At 42.4% G+C, this 26,691-nt stretch overlaps 1 protein-coding gene across 15 annotated transcripts in view; it reads right to left on the reverse strand.

Annotated features, from left to right (window-relative positions):
- The window catches only part of DAB1 (DAB adaptor protein 1), a 451,161-nt gene that overhangs the window by 117,589 nt on the left and 306,881 nt on the right, over window positions 1-26,691 (reverse strand). For 14 of the 15 annotated variants that reach the window (XM_071565292.1, XM_071565293.1, XM_071565303.1 and 11 more), the window contains one exon: window positions 1,618-1,817. In XM_071565292.1, the coding sequence (XP_071421393.1) occupies window positions 1,618-1,684 (67 nt within the window). In that variant the 5' untranslated portion in view covers window positions 1,685-1,817. Of the gene's footprint in view, window positions 1-1,617; window positions 1,818-20,368; window positions 20,457-26,691 lie in introns of all 15 variants that reach the window. The other variant, XM_071565294.1, reaches the window with a different exon arrangement.

Consider the following 26,691-nt stretch of genomic DNA (forward strand, 5'->3'; position numbering starts at 1 on the left):
ATTTGGGGAATAGAATCAGATTTTGTGCAGAGAAGTGTTCAGTTATTATGATTTATGGAAGTGGTTTTAGAGGTTGGATGCTGCATATTTTACTAACATAAGCATCAAGTTCCTAAAAGAGTTGTTTGCTGTTTTCAAAAGTTTCACCCTCCAGCAGAAGAAATAACATAGATGGAACACATCAAAAAGATGTTATCCCTGTTGCAAAGAGACATCTTTTAATTTCCTGCCTGCCCCAAAAACCTGAATGATCATACAACCAAACCACTTTACTCTCTTTATTTGCCTTAAACATCTCTCTCCATCACGTTCTCATTTACATCAAAGTTCCCCTATTTTTGCCTTTCCAAACTACAGCTTTTTTATCTTAAATGAATCACTTTTTCCTTGTGAGTTGAGGCCTAGAGCAGTCAGAAGGTTTCTAAATCATCTTCCCAGACAAACACTTGAAATGTTTTAATTGCTGTGTCTCTTATAAAATCTGATATAAAGATTCTTTGTACAAAAGCAAATACCAGGCTTTGGTAAACGTTTTGGTAGAATTGCTGCAGCAAAAGGTGCAGCTGCCCAGAAATTCAACCAATTAGCCAAATTTGCTACACACCTATATGAGGAAAAATGAGCATTTTTTCAGTCTTATAAAAATGTAAGAAATCCTCAGAACTAAATGGCTAAATTATACACCCACAGAAAGAAACAGAATGCCAAACTCAAAAGATCACATGGAAGTTCTAATCCTGCTGTCTCAGGTATTAAAATTATTTAGTATGGTTTTTTCTGGTTTACTTTATTTATTCGAGCAACTCATATTAAATCTGTTTCCAACCTCAATGTCATGTGTAAGTTTAAATAAATAATCAAAGATGGCTGCACAGAACAACATAAATTATTACTAGAACTCAAGTTCTCCAAGTTCATCAGTATTTAAAACCATAAGCAACAAAAACACTAATAAAAATCTAAGGATAAAATTCCTACTAAAAATCCTTCAGGAAGCAAAAGCACCAGATTTGTATTGTCCCATTTCTCACAGTTATAAGTCCTGAGACAATAAAACTGTTGGAGAATTGTAAATACCAATGTGATCTAATCCAACCAAGCATTTATCCATAGATATTCCTTGATTCTCAGTTTTCCTCCTCCTCGTTTATATTTCCTTTACCAGATTACAAGTAAATCTCTATAGATTTATGCTGAGTTCTCTGTAACTTCACAAAATGTCAGTAAGATCAACCTCCAGTACCAAAAAAGCCATTGAAGCCCTGGTGAGTTCAACAGAAAGTAGAATAAAAAGCCTTTAGAAGGAAATGTATTTATCAACAGTGGGGAAAAAAGTTATCTTTTGTTAAGAGTAGTTTTAAAAATTGTATATCCTTCTGTGAACCATAAATAATATGTAAGTTTTTCCTGACATTTCGAGTATATTTCAATAAGATCTATTTTTAATGTCAGAGAATCAAACCCCATATTCCTACACCAGATTTCCACTGAGCTTAACAAATTCCACTTTCACTGAGTGCACAGATAACAGAAGAACCACAGATGCATAAAGAGTGGCTGATGTAGGAGCTGATTAAAGTATAAAACACATACAAATAAAGAGAAATGAGTCACTACCTTTCTTTTTGGAGTCTTTCTTTGTGCTGGTTTTAACAGCCACTTGAAGTTCTGTCTCAGTTGACATCCTATATCCTTAGTCCTCTTCACACAGATCCAGGATCTCGGTCAGGCTCATTTAGAATGTCTCTCCAAGAGAATAATTTGGCCTTTCAGATACTATAACCCAAACAGTTCATCTCATTCACTCCTTTCGAGTGCTGTTAAGGAGAGAAACAAAAAAGAACAGTCATTTTCTGAGTTTAAAACATAAAAGGGAAAAAACAAAGGCAAACCATTGCAAGCTTACTGAGGAAGCAACGTATAAAGTTCTTCATCTCCAGAGCAAGTTGTCCACAATTTTAGATGCTTAAACACAGTTATTTCTGACCAGCCCCAAACATCTATATTTGAGATGTTCTGGCATATCTGAGATGTCTTAATAGACCAGAGACTCTACTCAGGCTGGACAGAAGACCACACATCTGGAACAGCAGCTGGAGGACAAAGATTATGACCTTGGAAGTAGCTTGAAACGTCACCAAAACCAAAAGATTCTGCAAGGACTCAACTGTTAAATGCAACAATTCCAAGGTATAAACACATTGCCAGAAAGTAACTTGGGATTTTTACTCTCTCTTTCAGTGTTTTCCTTCTCTTGCTTGAACAAAGACAATGAAAAATGTATTCACTGCTCGTGCTGAGAACATCATCCTCTGCCACTCCTCTTGCTTATGATAATGTTTTCAGTATAAAAGAATCTGTCTCCACACAAACAAAGCTGTAATTTTTAACACCCATCTAGTAATCTTTCTTGCAAAGAACTCTTAGACTACTTAATTAAACCTCTGAAACATAAATGGGATAAGGGCAAAAAGATAACATTTAGTGAGCAAGACAAGAGTTTGACATAACATGTATTTGTTGGGGAGATACAAAGATGCCCCAGCTGTGAACCCACAGCAGAAACCTGCTGGAGCAGAATGAGAGAGGCAGGTCTGGGGATGGCAAAGGATACACAAAGAATAAACATCTAGAGCAAAAAATTACTCTGTTCCTTCTAGCTTGGAAGGATGAACCCCCTACTTGAGCCAGTCTGTCGAGGGCAGAAGACCACACTGCCCTGAAGCCAATTTGTCCTGATGTTCCCTCACCAAATGAATCTTCTTATTGCCCTTTCTTTTTTGTGAGAAAGTTCTCATTATTAGCACAATTACAGTGAAGTCCATCTGGCCTGTCTGAACAGCTGCCCACTTATTAAATAAGCATTTAATAAAGATATTAACCCAGTATATCAGCTGGTTAGCTGGGCAGAGATTAACTGCAGTTATAGTTACTTACTAATGTCCCTTCTTTGTTATTTAAGAAAGTAACAGACTGCAAACACTGAAATAATTTTGACAGTTTAAATCACTTTTCACAGTAAGGGCTGTGAAGCCACCAGGACTTTCAAATCCAGGCTCTTTTAACATTTTAAAATGCTTCAGTACCATTACACTGCCATGCACAGTCTGAAGTGATTTAATATTGCTGAAGTGTGTCAGGGGCTTTCTTTAATAAGCTCTTCAAGTCTGTCTGTGTATTATAGAATATTCAAAGATAGCTTTTCAAAATCTGCTGAACTGATTTAGAAATACAAAATTCCCTGTTCCTCCTCTGTGGAATCTGAATAAGTGCTGCATGGCAAAAGGAGGGAGAGGGGGAAATAAAACAACTTAGAAACTGAAGTTGCAGCGATTGCTAAATACACCTTCTTGGTGTATTGAACAGCATTTTGATTAACGTTCTCACTTAGGAAAACAGCAGAAAAGGACGAAGCAAATGAAGGCTGATCACTGAGGGAAAAGGAGTAACAGTTCCCAAAGTGACACTTCCAGGATGTGCAGTGCTCTTGGGCAGGGCCATGGGCAGGGAGAGGACCCAGCTCCAAGCGGTGCTGGAAGGGAACCCTCTCCCCCGGCTGCAGCCAGAGCTGCTCTTCCCTCACGCCTCAAAACCCCCACAAACAGGCAGAGAAGAGAGAACAGATGTCCCTCACAACCCCCATCTCCTTCCCCTCCCCCTGTGCAACCCAATTTAATAATATTTAGTTTTACAGCACAGTGGGGATGCATCAGCCTTTACAGCTCAATGGCACTTACTTAAAGCATCTCTCAAGTCACAGCTGGATTGACAGTTTATTTTTCCAGAATTTGGATTTATATTTACCTAAAGGTTAACTGCATAACTCTACATGAACCACTTCACAAAAGGACAATATTTATGATAGGTCCATTTATTAAAAATAAATAAATTAAAAATACATACAAAATATCCCCAGGGTCCATAGTTAAACAAGTTTTAATGTCTTAGAAGCCCGTTGTGGGTACAAAGCATCAGGAATGTCATCTCCTGTTGTCAGCTCCTTCCAGCAGGATAACTGAAATAAGTAGCATCTGAATGGCACTGAATATTTTAAAGTAACAACATATGACTGCTATCTCATTTGAAACTCTCCAGAAAAGCTATATCCCCTCGAGGCTATCCCACTGAGTAATATTTTTTAAAATAAATGCACATCTATTTTTGGACAGGTTCACACATTGATTTACTTTCAAACCTAATCAGGTCATACTCTCGCAGGCTCATAGATCCTTGAATAAAGCAATAGGTATCTTTGTAAAGGAGCCCATAAACATCTGTCAGATGCAAGCTATAGTTCAAACTGAATTTGCTACAGAGACAATTCCTCCAAAAGTGCAGGTCTTTATGTAAGCCACATTAGTAAACTTCCATGCACTGTCCATATTTCAGCCGTTTATTACCCAGATGAGAATGGCAGTCAATCTGCTCTTCACCGCAACAGCTTTTATTGTCTCCTCCAATCTAGGTCACCGTTGTTAAACGCTACACTCTCCCAACTGTGGGAAGAACTGCAGCATGTGTTTTATCAATGAGATGCTATTTCCTTTGATCAGTTCTGCCACATTTCTCTCCCTGCTCTAAAGACAAAGTTTTGTTAGCTGCGTTTCCAAAAAAAAATCCATCATCTCACACGTAGCCACTGTAACAACCTTCTCGTGTGCCTTGTTACTGCTCCAGCTATTACAGTGTTACGTGCATGCCTCAGCTTTTCCTAAAGAGGATTCAGAGCTCTTCACTTTAACAAAACACTGACATTTTGTGTGGCCTTATTAAGTGGCTACAGCAGGAACACAATCAGCGCATTCTGGAATTAACTGGCTTTTAATTCCAAGAGAAGTCTTAAGCCTGCGCTCTCCATTACTCCTACGCCAGCATAAAACCTAAAGCCTTAGTGAAGAAACATTTTCATAAATTCTTTGTAGCTAGGATTAACACAGGTTAGACCCTTTATGTGTGGGGAAATTAGTCCCATGCTCCACTTGCCTCCCCCACGCATTTGTAAAACAACAGTTTCTGTCAAATCATTTTTCTTTTCGACCACGCTTGAGCAGACTCATGGAAGGGTTATTAGGCAACTTCCCCCAGCCCAAGTTATGAAGGAGGTCAGACCAGACCATCATAAGACTTCCCCTCTGGCTCTAAAATACATGAATTAATTAATTTTCTTCAGGGCTTCAAAACTTAAGAAGTTGCCTCCCCTGAAACCAGTTTCCATCTGCTTACGTGAAAGAAAAGCAGTCTTAGAGAGGATTTGTAACTAAGCCCTGCCATTCCCTGGGTATTTAAGTTTTCCACAGCTCCAAAGTGGGATTTTACAACAGGATGGTACCTCCCAGACTCTGGTTTGACAAAACAAAAGCTGTGCTACCATCATTAGTTCTTGCTTTTATGCCTCCAAAGTCTTGAAAATACCTTTTTTCCCTCCAAAGTACCCAAGATAATCATGTTGGTGCCCACGGATCTGCAAGTGTTAAACAAAGCCCAACATAATGAAAGGGCAAAATATAAGTGACAAATCTATCTTAAATGTGAGTGAACCTGGAAAACTGAAACCAATTCAAGAGTAAAGGACTGCAATCCAGGGAGAAAACGTTACTCATCCACTTCCCATCTGACCATGAAGCCAAACACAGAGAACTGCAGTGGGACCACACAAAACACGTGATGGAAACCCCATCCATGCCACCAGTGCTCCTTCTACCCTCCAGGGAGAGGAGGCCATGAATTCTCTGGTAGTGCTCACACTCATCAGCTCCTTTCCCCAATGGTCAGGGCTTGCAAACATCAGAGTGTTCATCTATTCCAGCAGGCACTACACTAATTCCAAAGGGAAACCCAAGGGACTGATTAAAACCCACTGATATACTGCAGTTAATAGTCTGTAAGTGAGAACCAGAAAAGAAGGAACAGGAGGTAAAAGAGAGCTTAAGATACTGACACAGAGGGGAAAATGAGGAGCAAACAAAAGCAAACAGGGAAGATGCCTCTGTGATACTTTGTTACAGCAAATTCTATAATGTGTTTAGCAGAAAAATCCAAGCCAGGCCATGCATTAAAATTCTGGCTACCCTGGCACAGCAAACAATCTCTGTCAGACTGTTGAGTGGGCCAGTCCCTCTCCTCCAGTTTTGCCATTTGCCCACAGAGCAGCACAAGGCACTGGTTCCAGTGACAGTCTCTCTCATGACATTCCATGCAAACCACTGCTTTTTCCTGCCATTTCTTTACTGGGATTTCTGCAGCCTGTAAAGGTGGAAGGAATCTCACTGTTCATGTGCAAAAACTGAAATACTGCACAAAAATCCAGTCCCTCAGCAGATGTGGAAAGCCAAGTGTCCTGTTTAACTCCTCTAATTCCTCTTGCAAACTACAAACCCTCCTGTGGAACTTGGCATCCTGCTACTGCCACCACCTCCCTGAGCTACACAGCTTGCAGAGACTCACAACTGCCTCCATAGCTCACACTTAGCTTTGTTTGCTCTAAAATGAGCATTTACTCCCCTCACTTTTGGCTTCCTATAGATTAAGACACAGGAAGGAGATTTAAGTGCTTTATTACCGTTTCTGTACTACATCTGTAGTGTCTTCCAGTACAACACCTCCCAAATAACCCTTTTTAATTCTTCCAACTTCAGAGCACTATTTAGTACCCAAACCACAGCATTTATTTTCCCTTTGTGTCGAGTTGCTAGAGCTGACTGTATTCATCAAATACTTCTCTTATCTCCTGAAAGCAAGAAGCTCTTTTTAAAAAAAAACCCTACGTGTAACTAAGGCAAATAACACATTTTAAGCTTATTGTGGTTTACAATATGCTTCATTATTCTTTCTCTAGGGCATCTTTCAGGCACGTTACCCAGTTCCTTACATGGGGTAAATAGCACCATTGAAGCTGATTTACCACTAGAAGAGGATCCTGGCAAAAAACTGACCTATAAAATATTTCTAAAGTAAGATTTTTATTAGTATTCCAATGATGGCAGGAATAATTACTGAAATTCCTCCTGGAAATCACTCCACATAGTGGTGAATACTGCACTCCACCTCACCAATTATTCACCAGAAGTGCTGTGAATTTTCTACTCACAAAAAATGCTGACTGCATTAAAAAGATGCTTTTCAAAGGAATGAATTGGTTTCATCAACAGTTTTAAAGGGAAATTACTAACATTTCATTTTAATATTACAGTTTCTATTTTATATTACAGAGGACAGCAGTCAGGAAACAAAGGCAAAATAGAAGGCATGGACCTTGCCTTAACAGAATTTCTGAAACACTCAAAAAGTATGGCATTTGGGAAAATTACATGATGTGGGTTCATGATTTATCTGAGGAAGAATATTCAAATACTTTTAAGGAAAACTGTGAGATTTGAGACAGTCACTACAGGCCAACAGAAAAAGATAGATAGATAGATAGATAGATAGATAGATAGATAGATAGATAGATAGATAGATAGATAGATCTTTTCTCTGAGCTAAGTACACCATGAAGCATGAGCAGCATTTGCTTCCAGGAGCCTTGCAAAGCTAGAAGGGACAGAATCAAACCCCAGATTTACAACCACAAAAAATTAAAGGCTAGAAATCAAAATGGAAGTGGCAATTATTAAAACCAGTTGTGGCATCACTGTATGGCTTCAGTTCCACAAGAATCCCAGAGTCATTAAGGCTGGAAAAGACCCCCAAGACCATCAAGTCCAATGTTTGAGAAGGTTCTCAAGCCTGCTGGACAAGGGCATGAATGAAAGCAGCCCTGAGTGAAATAAGCCACTCCTGGGAAAGGCCAGACACAAAAAACTTCCCAGGACTCTCCTGCTGCTGAAAACAGTTACCCAAGCCTTATGTTCTAGGGTACAAATACAACACTCCTGGCTCCTTTCAGTGTATTTGCTACTCTGAGACACAAAGCTCTGCTCCAGGTGCCATTTGTAAGCTTTGACATCAACAGGAGCACTGCCCCTCACTGAAAGAACAGGTTAAAAACTTCACTCCTCCAATACCACATTACCAGGTAACAGAGGAAGTCATTCAGATGGGACTAGAGATGCACTGAGGTAATTCAGTTGCACTGAGCACAGGGTTTTTCCTCCAGGAATTGTATTATTCCAAGACTTTACTACCCCCAGACTGTTGCACTGCTGACCTTCGAGCAGAAACAAGGAAGAATTTCTGATAATTCTGCACCAGAACAAACTAGAGAGTGAGCTCCCCCCTGCCACAAACACATTGCCCAGGCACAGCCTACAAACTGCAGCACCTCTTTTAAAGTCAATAAAGTCTCACCAGCACAAAATCAATAGTGGAACACGTGACTTCTACCGGCGTAACTCCATTGATCCTGATGGCGTTGGAGTTACACCAGTTTTATGCTGGTGTATCTACATCAGTGTCAGAGAAGTTATGCCAGCATGACTGATGTAAACAACACCCCACCAACCAACCCCTGTATGTCTGAAATTCAATGTCCTTAACTCCAAAGCGACAAGAAAATGCAAATTTGTACGTTACCAAAGCAGGGCCTTTGGAATTTATTTTGCAAAGCAGAAGAGCAGCTCTTTTGTGAATCCTCTCGACACCAAAGGAACAGAGACTAAGAATGCAAAAAGGACAAAGTACACAGTTGGGATCACAGTATTCTGTAATTAGAGCTGTTAAATGATTAGTGAAGTGAGGTGGTGCAATCATCACACCGAAGGAAAGGGAGAGGAATGCAGTCAGGAGCATCACCAGGGAGAAGGTAAAAGCAATGTCAGACACTGCGTTTCATATTGAAATGCAAATTCCTCACAATCAGAATCTGTGTCTTCTAATTGGAAGAAAAGGTGATGGAATTAAACGTCTCACATCCCGGACAGCTCAGCATGTTTTTAAGTGGCACAGTAAGTTAAAGGAAACTTGTTCATCTCCCATATTTTACAGGGATATTTTAATTCAGCTCTTTATCTCAAGATGACTTTCTTAACATGGCAAGTGAGACTGAACAGGGACTCGCCCTGTTGTTCATTTTAAATAAAATACCATCACTGTATCTACACAAGATCCAACTTAAATACTTTGAAATCTCAAGTAGAGTTTGGAATGACTTTTTATTGACCTGCTTAATGTATGTGGCTTTTGCACCAACTTCTTCAGGCCCCTTTGAGATTTTCCTCACTCACCTTGACCTGTACATTGTGCCCTTCCATTCTCTGAACACTTCCTGACATTACAGCAAAGCAAACCAAACTTTCCTCATGTCAACAACAACACAAAGCTCCTGTGCCAAGATCTTTATTTGCTGCTATTTTTCAACACTCAGCACTTGTTCCCTGACAGTTAAGTATTAGGAAAACTAATCAGAGGAATTCACCTTGCTGTAAATGGACTTCTGATTTACTACATCAAACTCAATCACCTGACTTGTACCAAAGTTCACTGTCTAGCAGAGCAAAGGGGAAAAAGCAAGAGGCTTCTGGGATTCTAAGAATGAATTTACACTAACAAGTAAAAACTACTTTGACATTCTCATTCCACAACTGACAAATACCAGTATTTTGAATTGTCTGGTAAATAGATGACTCAACTGTGGCCTTTCAGAACCTGAAGGGACCCTACAAGAAAGATGGAGAGAGATTTTTACAAGGACATTTAGTGATAGGATAAGGGGAAACAACTTCAAACTGAAAGAGACTGTGTTTAGATTAGAAATTAGGAAGAAATTCTTCCCTGTGAGGGTGCTGAGGCCCTGGCAGAGGTTGCCCAGAGCAGTTGTGTTTGCCCATCCCTGATGTGTTCAAGGCCAGGTTGGGTAGAGCTCTGAGCAACCTGATCTAGAGAAAAGTGCCCCTGTCCACAGCACAGAGTTGGAACTTGATGATCTGTAAGGTCCCTTCCAAACCTATGTCATTCTGTGATAAGTTTTAGATACAGAAATGCTTCTGACCATTCCATTTAAAGACTCCACTCTTCAAACCAGCCATGGTATTTGTGCAGGTGATCCCACAGGGCTGCCCAGATGAACAGCAGGCAGGAATTCTGCATGATACAAGCACAGGTATTTGAGAACAGCTGCTAGACTGTACTGGAGAAATTTCAAACCATAAATAATTTTCTTGGATTCCCTTATCTGTTCTCATCTCATTTGTGACTGCAGTGCCTTGTATCTGATTATGTTATACACAGCTCCACAAATCCTCTGCCTTCTATCCGTCAGAATGTTCAACACTTAAAAGGGAGGAAGCACCTCCCCTAAGCCTCATGTATTGTCTGTGTGTGGGTAACATGCAGGAGTGTTTCTGAATAGAATCACAGAATGGATTGGGTTGAAAAAGACTTCTGAGATCATCAAGTCCAACCCTTGGTCCAACTTCAGTCCCTTTACCAGATCATGGCACTCAGTGCCACGGCCAAGCTCAGGTTAAAAACCTCCAGGGATGGGGAATCCACCCCCTCTCTGGGCAGCCCATTCCAATGCCTGAGCACTCTCTCTGCAAAGAATTTTTTTCTGATCTCCAACTTCAATTTCCCCTGGCAGAGCTTGAAACTGCGTGGGGCAGGTTTGTTGGAGAATAATTCCACACTCAGAAACATCCATCCTGGGAAACACACTGGTGTCCACCACGCAACTGGAGAGGTCTCCGTGACATCACACACTTACAAGGTCAAAGCCCAAGTGATCAGGTTAGAGACTGTAAAAGGAATCACAGCCAAAAGTAACACCAAACTGCTGCCAGGCTAAAATGTCCAAGGAAAAAAAGACGGAAAAAAACCCCCAAAAATGTTTGATAACTCTAAAACAGTTAAACAAGTACAAGGACCTGCACAAGTGGTGATGCATCCCAAAATCACACTTATTTTCTACACATTTAAAAACCCCACCCAAGCAGTGTGCAGTGAGGAACCATTCACCTTCTACTGTCATGCTACAGTTTATTCTCTCTTGGAAGCAATTACAGGACAAATGCCAAGCTACAGAAGGTATTTTTCCAGCAGCAGCATCTGGCTTCTTGGCAGACTCCTCAGGCAATTTTATTGGAAGCTTTAGAGATGCTGTTGGGTCAGTCCTAGTTATATTGCTCAGGAGCTGTCTGGCAGTTTCTGCTTCCTGGATGTCATAATCCTTCTGATTTACCTTGAAGGAATTAGCACACTTTTATCCATTTCAAAACCAGCTGACCTGCAAGGTATTTAGAGGCCATCTACAGAGACACAGCAAAAGTCACTGGACTAAATCTGGGTGCCTTTGAACCAGCAGCATTTTGGCATCTCTTGCCTAATGCATCATCAAGGTAACAAGTAATCCGTGCAAACAGTGTGTGTGCCTTAGTGGTAAACTGAATGCATTCCTTATGATTAAGGAAAAAAATAAAATGCATGAAAGATTAATTAGTAAAAAAAGAAAAAAAAAAAAAGAAAAGGTAGACTGGGCAACAGCAAATCTGTGCCTTTATTTAACATGAAGTGCTCTCATATAGCAAAGAGCCCTGTGCTGTATCCTGCAGCAAGGGAGAGTGCACATGAAGTCAAGAAATGCTTCTGGCAGACAGCAAGCATAAACTGAAATACAAGGGGATCAGCTCAGTGCACAGAGGGAAAACAACTCCTGAGAATCTGCTTCTTGTAGCTCCTCCATTGACCACAGTGCCTCTGAGACAGGAGGGGCACAGGGATGGGAAGAAGGAAATGCAGCTGATTCCTCTGCTCTCCCTGCTGCCCATCCCTTCCCCCCTCCAGCCCCAGCAGCAAAGATGTGCATTATTCTGCAGCTGTGATCATGATTAATCCTCCTCCAGAAGGATGAAGGACAGGAGGCTGGTTTTACCCTCCCCCTTTGCATACCAACAAAACCAAGGCCAAAAAGACAAGGCTTTCTGTCAGTTTGGAGCAGTCCTCCAGAATTCATACAGAGCAAAGGGGTAGAATGCTGTAAAAAGTGCATTTATAGTCCATAACATAGGTGGGGTCCTCCTATTTTAGAAGACTGATGTGCAATTACAAGAAATACACTCCTTAATTTATAAAAATAAAAAAAAAAGCCATGCCTGGATGTCTTCTTGGGTCTTTTTTTTTCCAAGAGTCTTCAGAGAGGTTAGACTAAGAATCTCCCACAAAATCCTCTACCAGGTTATTTTCTGGGAAGAAGAGGCCTAATGCTCAAAGGTAAATATTTCAAGAGTATTCTATAATTTAATAAAGGCCTGTGGCTCTTGGATGTTCCATGATAGGAGTATACACTGAGCAACATAAGAGGAGACTGACAGCACTAAGATACACATATCCAGGCCAAACAAGAAGCCAAACAGAGCCCTGTCATCAGCAGAGTGCAACTAAATCCAACCAGACACAGACTTCAGACTTGACTAATGCAAACTGACTATTATAATTCCATTTTATGCAGGGCAAAACATACTCTGATTGCAAGCCAGTGGTGCTCAAAAGTTCCAAATTTAGAATTTAGGGCCAGGTGAACCATTCAGTGAACTAATGTGCATTTTATCCATATCAAAGGTTTGTGCTGTTCAGAAATTACCTTCTCAAATTTAACTCATGCATTAATCCTCATTACTTGATACATCTTTTGGGCATCCCTGTTCATTTCATGAAAACTTGTGCAGAATCACAGCACACTGTGACAAGGCAGCCTGGGTTTTAAAACACTGTGTTGCAGCACAGGCTGAAAAATCAATTATTTAGGCTCCAGTACATGAGCAGAAGTTACTGGCACAGTAGAAACCAAGCCATATTTCAGGGGGATGTAGCACAGATTCCCTTGTTTACAAGCTGGTTTCTGCAAAGCACTGAGCAATCTCCATGAGCAGGTGAACATTTGGATACAAACCGGAGACTGAACTTCCAGTGATGCCCCAGATTTCACTGACTACACAAAAGAGATGAAAGCTGCACACAGAGGCAAACAGAAGGTTTCCTTGATGCAGCCAAAATGTAAAATATTTCCATAAACTGTCTTTGATTCTACAGTCTCAGCAAGGCCTGAAAACTGAGAGAGTAATCAGGAAGAACCAACAAATGAGTGCCCTTCAGTGCAGCAAAGAAAGTCAATTAAAAATAGAAGTAAAATGTTGATTTCTCTTGTACACTGCTCTCCTGAAACACCTGGCACACTTCACACAATGTACATTACAGTCAAGGATAATATAACCTAATCTGAACTAAAGTCTCTGCCATAATGAAAACCAGTTGTTTTGTTGGCCAAGTTTAAAGCCAAAAGGTGAAGAACAACTAATCCAATTAAAACCAGAGAGAACTTAGGAAGGTGCAATTTAATTATTGCACTTGAAAGGCAGCCAGGACCACTGGGTTAAGCACCTTATGGAAGGGCCAGGGGAACCCAACAGCATCACAGAGGTCAGACCCCATCTCCCTCCTGCTTGGCACCCTTGGCACCTGCCCCACAGCTGAGCCCCAGCTCCTGAATTCCTCAATTTCCAGCAGCTCCTTCCCCCCAGTGCCCAGCATTAGGCAGGCCTAGAACCAGAGAGCTTCCCAGTACAATGTGGGGAGGCTGCAGGTGATGCCCAATTAAAGCCTCTGGGATAACGACAGGCTCAATGAAATTATTATTGCCTGTGTGTCACTTCAACATTTTGGTTTGGGATTTGTTTTCAGTTCCACAGAATAAATAGCAGGCAGCAATATTAGTTTTGGAAGAAGTGTGTTGTTTGTGTTACCCACTGTGGTTAATTAATGAAAATAATGACGGAGTTACAAAATCAGGGATGATTAAGAACTTGAAGACCATCCTACCCACTTCTCTGCCAAGCAGGATTTGTTCTTAATAGCACATAATTCTGTTTTTCAGCAAACCTTTTTAAATCACACCACCAGCAACAGTCCCATCATCCCCTTCCTTCAGAGGTGCTCACACACTCAGGCTGATTGGAGGAGTAAGTAAAACGACAACAGATGTGTCACTAACTTTGTATCATTATTCTGAGTTAACTGCTCAGAGATTACCTTGAGCAATTTCTGCACACACGTTCCAAGTGCCTGCAATCCTCACACAGCTCCACTCTGCCAGGGTTAAACCAATCTATCCCCTTCAGGTAAAATCTAATGGTAAAATCACATACCACTGGGTTTATAACCCAGACTATTACAGACTCCATTATTAAATAGTGCTTATTATTTTGTACTTACAAAGTCAGGGAGATGTGATTTTATTGCTTGCAAATCATTCTTACATTAGTCTTATGATGTTATAACTTCACTCTGCTTTTCCAGATAAGCTTTTTTTGCTCTCTGCATATTTAAATAGTAACTCTAATTATCCCTTATTTAATTGCCCTCCTCTTGCAAAGCCTTTCCACAGGATCATCTGCAGTGAATTCCTCATCCTACTTAGATTTTAAGAAGCCTAAAATACATTATATTCTTTAATTTTAATATGAGCATAGAGGTGGGGGTTTTTTTTAAGACATGCAAAATGAGTTCCATTTTCATATATATTTTTTTCAAAAACACAGTGAGAAGGGCAGATTACTGATTATTATGACATGGGGAATAGTAGCACTATAGAACAGTGCCAAGCAATAAAGTCAATTAATAATTAAAGAAACCCAAACAAACTAACAAAAAAAGACTATTGACATGGTATTACATCAGCAAAGTTCACTTAGTAGTCTAAAAATATTGCTTCTTTTGAAAACAACACTTTTAAGTCTTTTCAAGATTTATTTACAACCACAGAAAACAATTTGTACTTGTATAAGGTACACAAAAGCTACACATGGCTACAAAGTAACTACAATTAATGGTATTTAATGCAGTAACTCAGGCAATCCAGTCAAAGAAATGCACAGCACAGTAGCCCAAAACACATCAATAAAATTCAGGTCAAAAATAATGTTTCTTACAAAACTTTGATGGTATTTTTGACCTTTTTTTTAAGAGATTTTTGCTATTTTTGTTACTGATGATGCACTTTGGTTTAATTATAATGATGTTTGGCAACATCAGGTGTTGTTAAAGTTTCCTGCCATCTCCCTCAGTCATTCTCTTGTTGGGTCTTTATAACTTTACCAAACTCTACCTGCTGGAGCTGACATCTTGCATGGCACACGGTGACACACAGGTCCATCTCCAGGACCTTGTCCTGCTGCCCCCAGACATGAGATCATTCCATCCTCCTCCTCCCCTGCTCAGCAAGCAATGCAGTTTCCCACAGTGCCTGCCTTTATCATGCAATCCTCACTTTGATCCTCCAGCACAGACCTGTTCCTGCTAAGACTTCATGTGAAAAGTGAAGCTCCTTTGTGACTGCACACACAACTCTGCATTCAGTTACCTTCCATCTGGACAAGGCTAAATTTAGCATTTCTTTACTGATGTGCTTGGCTCTGTAACAGTAATTTACATTTGTGGGTGTGTGTGTGTGGAATAACATTCAGAAAAAAAGAGGCAGCGCAGGTGCACAGCCACCATATTGCAGCATCTTGTGGCATTCAGCTCACAAGCTGCATTCTTTCAGCACCTACTCCTGCAAGAGCTCCTTCAGCAAGACGTGAGATGAGTCTGGCAGGAGTGACTCTCTCAAACATGACTTGGACAGAACAGGACAGGAAAGAAGAACAGGAGTTTCAGTTGTTAACTGCGACTTGCAGGTTGGTTTGTGTCAAAACAGTCTTGAGCCTTGAATGCTCACAGAGCACTCACTACTTTAGTAAATATTTCTTTATTAAGGACTAGTTCAGTAAATAAAATCACCAACCAACCACACAAAGACACAGTGTTTGAGTCAAAGACTTTTCTTAAGAAATGTGCCATTCAGCCAAGAAAAAAGCTTTTCTCTCACCTTCTCTGGTCCTCCCCACAAGTTCCACACCACCTCAGAAGCACAACAAAGAACTGCCATGGTCACACCTGAACCAGCACTGACTAGAGCAGGATGGCAGGGCTGACCTGATCAAACCAACTACTGACCTGATCAAACCAACCACGTGGGAACAACATTCTGCTGCCACCTACACTCAGTGCCAGGACACACGGAGAAGCAGCCTGGTTGAAGAAGGCAGCACTGCTGCCAGTTTGGGTGCCCATAAGGAGGCCAACCCAAAGCCTGGTACTGCCCAAGATGATGCCAGAGGGGTTGTGAGGGCCAGCTCAAAACACCTGCAGAAGAGCCTGTGGTTCAGACAGACATGACAAGATGTGTGTCTATGCTCTGGCCAGGGGTTTATATTGCTCAGATTGATGACTTTACAAGGAACACACAGTAGAGACATCCTGCTGTGCTTTGTGCTGCACCCTGCTCTGATACTGCAGCCCTGTAGGTCGATGCTGCAGGCTGGGGGTGCCCACGGGGAACCAACCAGCTCTGGGGGCAGCACCATGAGCAGAGACAGCTCCTCATCCCCCCCAACATCACAGGGACCTCACCCAGACAGCTCCTCATCCCCCCCAACATCACAGGGACCTCACCCAGACAGCTCCTCATCCCCCCCAACATCACAGGGACCTCACCCAGACAGCTCCTCATCCCCCCCAACATCACAGGGACCTCACCCAGACAGCTCCTCATCCCCCCCAACATCACAGGGACCTCCCCCAGACAGCTCCTCATCCCCCCCAACATCACGGGGACCTCCCCCAGACAGCTCCTCATCACCCCCAACATCGCGGGGACCTCCCCCAGACAGCTCCTCATCACCCCCAACATCACGGGGACCTCCCCCAGACAGCTCCTCATCCCACCCAACATCTGGAGCGGGTCCAGAGAAGAGCAACGAGGCTGGAGAAGGGACTGGAGCACAAGTGCTGTGGGGAGAGGCTGAGGGAGCTGGGGGTGTTTAGCCTGGAGAAGAGGAGGCTCAGAGGTGACCTCAGCACTGTCTGGAACTGCCTGAAGGGAAGTTCTGGCCAGGTGGGGGTTGGTCTCTTCTCCCAGGCACTCAGCAATAGGACAAGGGGGCACAGCTCAAGCTCTGCCAGAGGAAATTGAAGTTGGAGATCAGAAAGAAATTCTTTGCAGAGAGAGTGCTCAGGGATTGGAATGGGCTGCCCAGAGAGGGGGTGGATTCCCCATCCCTGGAGGTTTTTAACCTGAGCTTGGCCGTGGCACTGAGTGCCATGATCTGGTAAAGGGACTGGAGTTGGACCAAGGGTTGGACTTGATGATCTTGGAGGTCTTTTCCAACCCGATCCATTCTATGATTCTATGAACATCACAGGGACACCACCCAGACAAATCCTCAGTGACCCTCACAAATACCTCCACAAACTTGCCCACAATTGAAAAGAAACTTATATTGGTAACAAGTGTTGAACACCTCAAAGAAAATACTTCATACCAACAACAGCCACTAAAATATACTTTCTCAGCAAGATGTGACACTCCTATCAGGAAGAACAACTGATGCCACCAGATCATAAGCAAACAGAGGAGAGGATGCCCAGCCTTTAGCTGCAAAGTAACCCTCTGGCACTCTATTCAAGACCAAAACACAAGAATATTCAGAATATTATTGGAAGAATAATTCTGTTTGAAGCTCACTAAGTAAATATTATGTGAAGTAATTTGATTCTATTTTTATCCATTAAAGAACATTTGGATTAACAGATTGAAAAAGTTCATTCACAGCTTTATGTACATCCATGACTGCTACAAACCCTCCCCCCAATGCCCATATAACTAAAGAAATCAAGGCAGAAATTACATTTGCATAGTCTTGAAAATATTTTAAAATCATCATCAACATGTGTGATTTCCTCTTATTTTACTTATGAGCTCAAAATTGTATCCTGAATGCCATTTCTGTAGAAACTGAGTGCCAAATATTACAAAGTTGCCATTTTACTACGTAAAAATATCCTGCCAGCATTCAGGCAAATTAAATTCAGAATTAATCTTCCAGCCTTTGAATGCCACCATAATATTTCAGGCAACAATTTCAAGCAAGGAAAAGCAGAAAACAGACTGTGCATATACTATGGTTCAAAACAGATTTCTCATGTCAAATGGCACAGTTTTTCCTTTTTTGCCATTAAAGAGTTATTTTAAATCCTCTGCTGAATATATTTACATGCCTAATGAAACTTCCTCAGTGATTCTTCTCGAATTACTATATATGCTTTAGCACTGCATCCACTAATAGTGTGCACATACACACAAATCCACACATAAATGTTTGCACTCATGCACATGAGATTCATGCAAAGAGAATTAGTGGATTTTTTTTGAGTGGATGCTACCCCCTGTAAATATGTTAAACGTGGTAGGGCTTATGGGCTGGGTTCATTAAAGAAAAATGTTGCTGTTGGCTGCACAATTTGTGCTGCTCAAATAAGAAGGGATGACACGTAAAATGGTAGTTTGCAGACTCAATTCTTTTCAATTTACCATCAGGAAAATCAGTGGTCACTCAATGCAACTCTCATCGAGTAACTTGAGCTGAGACCTCACTCAGCACCTGAAGATAAAACTCTGTGGGCAGCCTTCTCCAAGAAAAACAGGGAAGGAAAATTAAAAAAAAAAGTTTTCAATGAGCTCCCGACACATTTTCTGACATCATGTCATGGAAAAATAATATCCCAGAGGCCACAGTCCACTGTGACTGACAAGCACTCCATCTTCCAAGGGAAGAGTCATTCTGCTTAAGGAAGCAGCTGATGTCACTGTAGGTAACTCTTCTCACAACGTCAGCTCTTTCTTCTTCAGTCCTTTTCCTAAAATCCCCATCTCCAGAGCACCTCCAGTCTGAGCTCTGCTCACATTCAGTCTGAGCGTCACTCAGAGCACCCAGGACAAAGCATGGAATCACTTCAGCAATGAAGTTCACACCTCATGTCCCCATTATAAGTCGATGCAGCACTTGATGAACAGATCAATGAACTTCAAACCCTCATTATTTCTCCAAACCACACCACGAGCAGTACCAGGGTGGTTCCCAAAAACATTCCAGGACCTCACTCTACCACACCTCCCCCAGCTGCCCCTTCTGTAAATACCTGACACCCAACTACTTCAGGGTCCACAAGTGGCAACTTATTGCTTAACAATGAACAAATACTTAAATAATTCACATCTAAAATTTCTGAGCAGGTTCACCAGTGGGTTTGTTTCCCTTCCACAGATGCAGCTCTGTGCTGTATTGAACTTTGGGTGTTTTACAAACAGTTTTGCTTCCAAAGATCCCTTCCACACAGGGTGAGTTTTCAGCAGCAACTGAAAGCCTGTAAATTCTTTGCTGTCACCTCTGTTAGTTTATCAGAGCAGTCATTAAGCCTGGGCACCTCTGAGGCTGATGGGTATATCTGAGCCGGCCCACTTTGAGCTAATTGTGTTCCATTTGACATTCTCTGAGCACTGACAGTCCTCATTCAAGCCGAGTGTGAAAGTTTTTAAATTAGCTTTCACACTTTGATTCACAGACAGCAAATGCAAAACGGCACAGGATTAATTTTTTCCCCCAACAACACAGTGTAACAAAATAGCCCAAAGGCTATTTTACTTCATTTGCTTTAACTATTAGGGAAGATTCACAGCATAGACAATGTTCCAACAGAGACAAAAGCTCCAGAGGACTTTCAAAGCTTAGTATTGCCCCCATTAATTAAAGCACCATACGGTTGTACAGCCCTGCCACTTTGTCACTACATGTTAAAATGAAAGTCTAGACCACTTCAGACAAGCCACACTGATTACTGCTTAAAACATGAACACATCAATACATTCTTCTCAATTTTATTATAGATCACTTTTTATTACACAATAAAGTATGGCACTTAAAGTAGGCTATATAGAAATCCACAGTTTTCTGGGGAAGTACAAATCTTGACTTCCCACATTATCTGAGGGCCTTTTGATTGGTCTGCCTTCATTTAGCAGGGTACAAGTTGAATATTGAATTATCTATTGCAAAAATGAGCTGGTCACTCTCAGTAAACAGAGCAGGATGGAAATTTAGCTTTCCAGGCACTTTTCATTTTCCCAGCAAATACCATTAAGGCACATCCACTGAGTTTACATGGCCCACTTTCTGAACATTCAAAGTCCCTTCAACAGAACTTCCAACTACACAGATTTCCCTCTGAGAAAACACAGAGGGTGTGTATGAGCAGCTCCATCACCAAACTGAAAAGTTCATAGCACATGAAGCCTCTACACTCAGTCTTTAGAGGAAGAAGATTTCTCCAGTTTCAGAGGCAAACTAAAACCTCCACCAACTTTAGCTTATCTTGCCCAAGTACATATCAGAATATTTCACATAAGGTCCAACACTCATAAGCACTCTCTAATTCAAATTAGTTCTAAAATTAATAATTCCAATATAATGTAATAACTGTATTAATAGTGGAAAGTCACATCTCTGATGGGAATGATCTTAGTTTAGTAAGTATTTACAATGAAATTTTCAAAAAATTTGCTTACACAGAGGAATTTCAGTTTCACTGTCCAGATTTGACATAGCCCAGGATATGCAGGTCACAGTTGGCAAACTGTCAAGTCAAAGGCCCATCTGTAAATGTCAAAATGTTAATCACTGAGATAGATACCATTTAGATACTCCTTGACAGGATCTAGAATGCTAATCTCAACTAGTAACCCAGTTTTACAAGTATTTTCCATTTTGTGTTAAGAAGTTAAATATTTGACTTTTAGTGGTCACAAATATTTTGTAAATATGAAACCTGTTTCACAGTAGCTTTGCAAAGCAAAGAAAACCAGGAAGTGTCTATTTGTTAAATTTTTTTCAAAAGAATCCACATGGTTCAGTTAAAACTTGGTTGCAATAATGCCAAGGTCATGGGTTCAATCTCCTGTGTGGGCCATTGACTGAAGAGTTGGACTCGATGATCCTTGTGGGTCCTTCCAACTCAGAATAGTCTGGGATTCCATGAAATTTATTCACAGGGTATTTTAAGAAAATCTTGGAAATCTTTCTTCAAGCCAATTCCAGTATAATGCAAAGCCACAGAGAAGACAAGTCAATGAAACCAAACCCCAATTCCTTCCGGCCTGTCAACAGGTATTCAAAGCAAGAGGATACTCCTCACACAGGATCACTAAAAGACCACACACAAACCCTCCTAACTAGTTTAAATTTTTTCAAAATTTTGGAATATTTAAAATCTCCAGTTGCAATAAAAATCCTCTACACATAAATCCAGAAAACAGGACTACAGGTTGTGTGAATAGAACTAAGCCAGAGTGCAGCCAGACAGGACCAGGTTGTGACAGTGAGCCCTGCCAGAGGTGGGCACTGGGACAACCTCAGTGAAACCAGAGCTGGCACAGCTGGCACTCCAGCACTGCTCCTGCTGCCTGGATTAAAGTTCTTTTGGGAACAGCCACAAAGGCCAGAATTGCAGCTCTCCACAGTAATAGAGAGCAATTTGCATATATCTTTATAGTCATTTCATGAAATCTTTTCAGATGATGTCTATGTAATGAAATAAAAGATGAAATTTCACTGATTTAAACATATCAGAAACCTCCAATTAACAAAATATAGAATGAAAAATATATACTTTTAAAAAACCATTAGATCTTGTGTGTAACTACAGACAACATAAATCCTTCAGACAATTATGAAGCTTTACACCCTTAAATGTAACCCAGCCCATTCTACATGAACTTCTTCAGTGGCAAGGACAACACAAATGTTGCCTGAATTAACTTCCAAAAAGTATAAAACTTTATTAGCTCAAATGGAAAATAACTACAAGTTACTTGAGAGCCAAACTTGTCAGAAACTGCAAAAGAGATACAATCCAACTGTTATTGGAAACAATGAAAATACTTTTCTGGTCACTGCGTGTCGGGTGCTAACAGACATCAGACCCACCAAACAACATATTCACAAGAGACAGGGAGTGCTTGGGAATATTTATGCTCAAGAATCTTTGAATTCTATCCAATTGTAAATGCCACAGTGGAACTGATCAGTCCTGATCATTAAAACCTTCCACAGTTATTCTCTGTAAAACAAACACTTTTACCTTCCTGCATTTGGCAGGAGTTGATACTACAGCAGAGACATCAGATAGGGCAAAGAGGTCTTGGAGGGAGAAAAACTGCTAAAAATACTCAAATAAGCAGCAAAATAAAATCACTGCTTCCATGTATTATTTTGTATATTGACTAGATAGTCTCCATATGTGTGTATATATGTAAAACACAGTCTTCAACTGGCAATCTGTAATCAAGAATTAAGTGTTGGTTGAACTAAATGGCATCAAAGAAAGAGTTAACACGTAAAGCATCACTCAGTTTAAAGCAGTTTCTGATCTGCAACAGCAGGGAACAACCACCTGAAAACAGCTGTGCTGGGGCAAGGGAGCTCTGCCAATTTACACCAATCCAGGATCTGTCCCAGTGTAGAGTTCCTTCATTCACTTCATTAAACCATGTTTGCCAGCAAATACAAAGTCCTAATGGGTGCAGAAAGCTGTTCTGCACTTGTTGATTGCCAGCCAAGGCATCTGTGCAAAGCCAGCGAAATGGAAAGGAGAGAAGCAAGGAACCCCACTGGTAGAAAGAAACCTAAATCAATACAAATAAAACCTAAGCACTTGCCAGGTATGGCTGACTTCTTGCAAAGGATAAGGGCTATCAAGGGCTGGTTTCAGCCTGAAACTATGTAACAATCTTTAAATAAATGGTTTAGACTTTACCAAACAATTCTCTTTACATTTAACTGTTCTAATGCAACAGTGTCAATACTCAAGTGGCAAATTCTCCAGGTGAATGAACAAGCTGAGTTTCAGCCAAGTTTGTTTTTCTTTCAAGGCACTACCAAGCTACCTCTGTTTCTTCCCTAATTTCAGTGCTGTTTTATTTTCACAGCTCGGAGAGAATCACCGGTCCTGGTAGAAAATCTCCAGCTCTGCTTTGTGTTACTCCTATTTCTGAGACAACCAGCACGAAGCAACAGGACAAATGCAAGAAGTGGAATTTCTGTGAGATGTTTCACTTCCATGAGCAGCTGTTAATTCCAGCTGCAGCAGCCAGAACAGCAATTTTCCCATTGCAAAAATTTTAGAAAGCATGATATAAAAGCGAGGGCAGCTTTATCATTGCCTGCCTGTTCTCATTTCAGAAAGCTGTTTCCCCTTACCTTCTTTAAGTATCTACTAACAATTTTTTTCATTGCAGTTCATCTCAAAAATTAATCATCATAAATTTAAAACCATTTTCTTGCAGATCTGTCAGGGCTGCAGTGCTATTTCATTTATTACAAGACCACATGACGCATCAGAGCTCAGTATTTGAACATGACATATTTTCACTTTGTTGTGATACCACATTCGAAAATTGTTCCTATCAATCTTTCACTGGAGCCAAAACTTAACTGTCTTGTTCACTGAAACATTAAATGCCAAGTCACACAGATGAATAAAAGCATTTGCAAGATGCAAACATTTGCAAAAGTTTCCTGTTGAAAGGGTCTAAAGAGGAGAATCCACAGAAGTGAACCGAGTCCACAGTCAGGACCAAAAGCCATTATTTGTGATCATTTTGGCCACCAGATCACACTGAAAGTTAAAAGATTTCATGAACAGACTGATCTTTAAGTAGGATTTTGGAAATGCTTACAGTTTGATCTCCAAAAAAATACTGCAACTTCTGTGCCTTTGCCTGACTCAGCTTCTGCACTGCCCAAAATGTCTGATTTTCTGCATCTTTCACCAGCAATGAGCAAAGCCCCAAATCACAGAATCAATCATAGAATGGATTGGGTTGGAAAAGACCTCCGAGATCATCAAGTCCAACCCTTGGTCCAACTCCAGTCCCTTTACCAGATCATGGCACTCAGTGCCACGGCCAAGCTCAGCTGAAAAACCTCCAGGGATGGGGAATCCACCCCCTCTCTGGGCAGCCCATTCCAATGCCTGAGCACTCTCTCTGCACAGAATTTTTTTCTGATCTCCGACTTCAATTTCCCCTGGCAGAGCTTGAGCCCATCGTGCCCCCTTGTCCTATTGCTGAGTGCCTGGGAGAAGAGACCAACCCCCACCTGGCCAGAACTTCCCTTCAGGTCACATATCACAGTGCCCATAACCATGACTGTCTCTCTAAACACTGGCAGCAAACAGGCACATCCAACACTGTGTTCCTTTCTTCTCTCACTCATGACGATGTCACACACAGGTTCTTTGCCTCTGCCAAAGCAGCATTTCCCAGGTTCTGAGGCCAGAGGAACCCCAACCCATCCATCATGCTTTGTGTGCTAATGATAGACTCGTGCATAAGAGGCACCAGCAGCACTCGGAGGCAGCAGGCATGGAAAGGAGTGAATCAGCTGTCAGGGGTTGGGATCTGAAGGACTGCAAGGCTGTGATTAGAATTTTCAATCAGGACTTCCACAATTCATCACGGTACAGGGAAAGGGGGGGGACACATTTCTTCATCAGCCCTTCCTGCTGTGGGCAAAGTGAGTTCTGAGGCATTAAAACCAGGAAATCTGAACATCTCAGGCTTATAGGCAGGTACTCTTCAGGGAGTGGAGAGTAAAAGACTTTCTGGGACTGCAGAGCTACTACTTTTTCTCTGCATACTCCAAATTGAAACAAGATTATTTGTAGCACAGCCTTTGAGATTATGAACAAGAAACACAGCTCTTCCTTCTGCTCCCACAGGTGTATTCCCAGACACCTGGGAAAGCAGCAGCCCTGGAAACATCTGCCTGCTGTCTTTAGGGATCTGAAATGGAATAAAAGCCAACAGGAATCCTAATCAGAATTTGCTAACATACTCTGTGGAACTTCAGAAAATAAAAAGGCAGAGGAAATAGAGGGGAAGTATTCTCAAAGGCTGCCTGAGACCACCTGCAGCACCTGCCAGGAGGAACACAGGCACATTTCCACACGTGAAAAGGAGCAGCAAGTTTACTGGGTGCACAGGGTCACAGTTACCAGCCACACAGTCTAACCATGGTGTTGGTTTGTCTTGGTGCCACTGGCTCTGGTTAGCAATTCTGCCACTCCACAGCCTCCGACAGCCCCCGGAGCCGGGCCGGGCCTGCAACTCCGCAGCCTCCGACAGCCCCCGGAGCCGGGCCGGGCCTGCCACTCCGCAGCCTCCGACAGCCCCCCGGAGCCGGGCTGGGCCGGGCCGGGCCTGCCACTCCGCAGCCTCCGACAGCCCCCCGGAGCCGGGCTGGGCCGGGCCGGGCCTGCCACTCCGCAGCCTCCGACAGCCCCCCGGAGCCGGGCTGGGCCGGGCCGGGCCTGCCACTCCGCAGCCTCCGACAGCCCCCGGAGCCGGGCCGGGCCTGCAACTCCGCAGCCTCCGACAGCACCTGGAGCTGGGCTGGTTCTGCCACAGCCTCCAACAGCCCCCGGAGCTGGGCTGGGCCTGCAACACAACGGCCTCCGACAGCCCCTGGAGCCGGGCTGGGCCGGGCCTGCAACTCCGCAGCCTCCGACAGCACCTGGAGCTGGGCTGGTTCTGCCACAGCCTCCGAGAGCCCCCGGAGCCGGGCTGGGCCTGCAACTCCGCAGCCTCCGACAGCACCTGGAGCCGGGCTGGGCCGGGCCTGCAACTCCGCAGCCTCCGACAGCACCTGGAGCTGGGCTGGTTCTGCCACAGCCTCCGACAGCCCCCGGAGCCGGGCCGGGCCGGGCCTGCAACTCCGCAGCCTCCGACAGCGCCCGGAGCCGGGCCGGGCCTGCAACACAACGGCCTCCGACAGCCCCCGGAGCCGGGCCGGGCCTGCAACTCCGCAGCCTCCGACAGCCCCCGGAGCCGGGCTGGGCCGGGCCTGCAACTCCGCAGCCTCCGACAGCCCCCGGAGCCGGGCTGGTTCTGCCACAGCCTCCCTTTGGAAACCACCAGAGACTCACAAAAGCTCTTCAAACATTTTGCTGTTTCTTTATTCTCCTTCCTCACCCATGCAATGCAGCAACTCCATCTCTTCTGATAAAAATTTTACCAGAACTCATTCCCAAAGGGGATTGTTGTCTCAGAGAAGATGCCTTGATGCCTCTCCAAAAATGCCAGCCCAGCAATCAGGAACTGGGTGTTTGTGGCTGGAAGGAAACGCCACAGGGTCTGTATCCATCTCACTGCAGAGTCTTTTGTCTCAAAATCGAGATCCAAGGGACCAGGCAGATTAGACATTTATTGAAATATATGAATGAGGCATTATTTTAAAAGGCAATTTTCATGTTAAACTATGAATAATGAACGGTAAAGACAGATCTTATTTACATAATTAATGTTTCAGTTATTGATATTCCTTCAGAGGGTCACTAGCCTTTTTTCTCCAAGTTAATTAATTAATAAAGCAACCGCTTTTATGTAGGTAATTGCAATCACTTTAATACTCAAAGGCATGTAAAATATCTGGCTTTTTTTCTTTAATGTTGCAACTGGAGTGACACAACAACCATTTGCATAAATATAAACACTGAATGGGTCCATTTAACTCCTGACTAGAAAGAAATCCTTTGAAACAGGAAAGAAATACATTAATTATGGACAAACACAGGTATCTGGGCAAGACCACCTTTTGTCCTTGCATCCCAGCAACCCTGTTTTCCCTGATACAAACCTCAGCTTGAAGACACTGAACTGCTCATGGTGCAAGTCCGTCCTCACTTCTAGCTGAGGATTGCTCAGAGGAGACAGAAGAATTTAGGACAGACCAGACTTTATGGAGAAACAAATACAAACTAGAAAACTGTTAGCAAGCAGAAAGCCTTCAATGTCCAACATCTGAGAGGAGAGACAGAATCTTCTATTGCTCC

This window comes from Pithys albifrons, chromosome 10 (assembly GCF_047495875.1).
Source record: "Pithys albifrons albifrons isolate INPA30051 chromosome 10, PitAlb_v1, whole genome shotgun sequence".
In the NCBI taxonomy this organism is placed as follows: domain Eukaryota; kingdom Metazoa; phylum Chordata; class Aves; order Passeriformes; family Thamnophilidae; genus Pithys; species Pithys albifrons.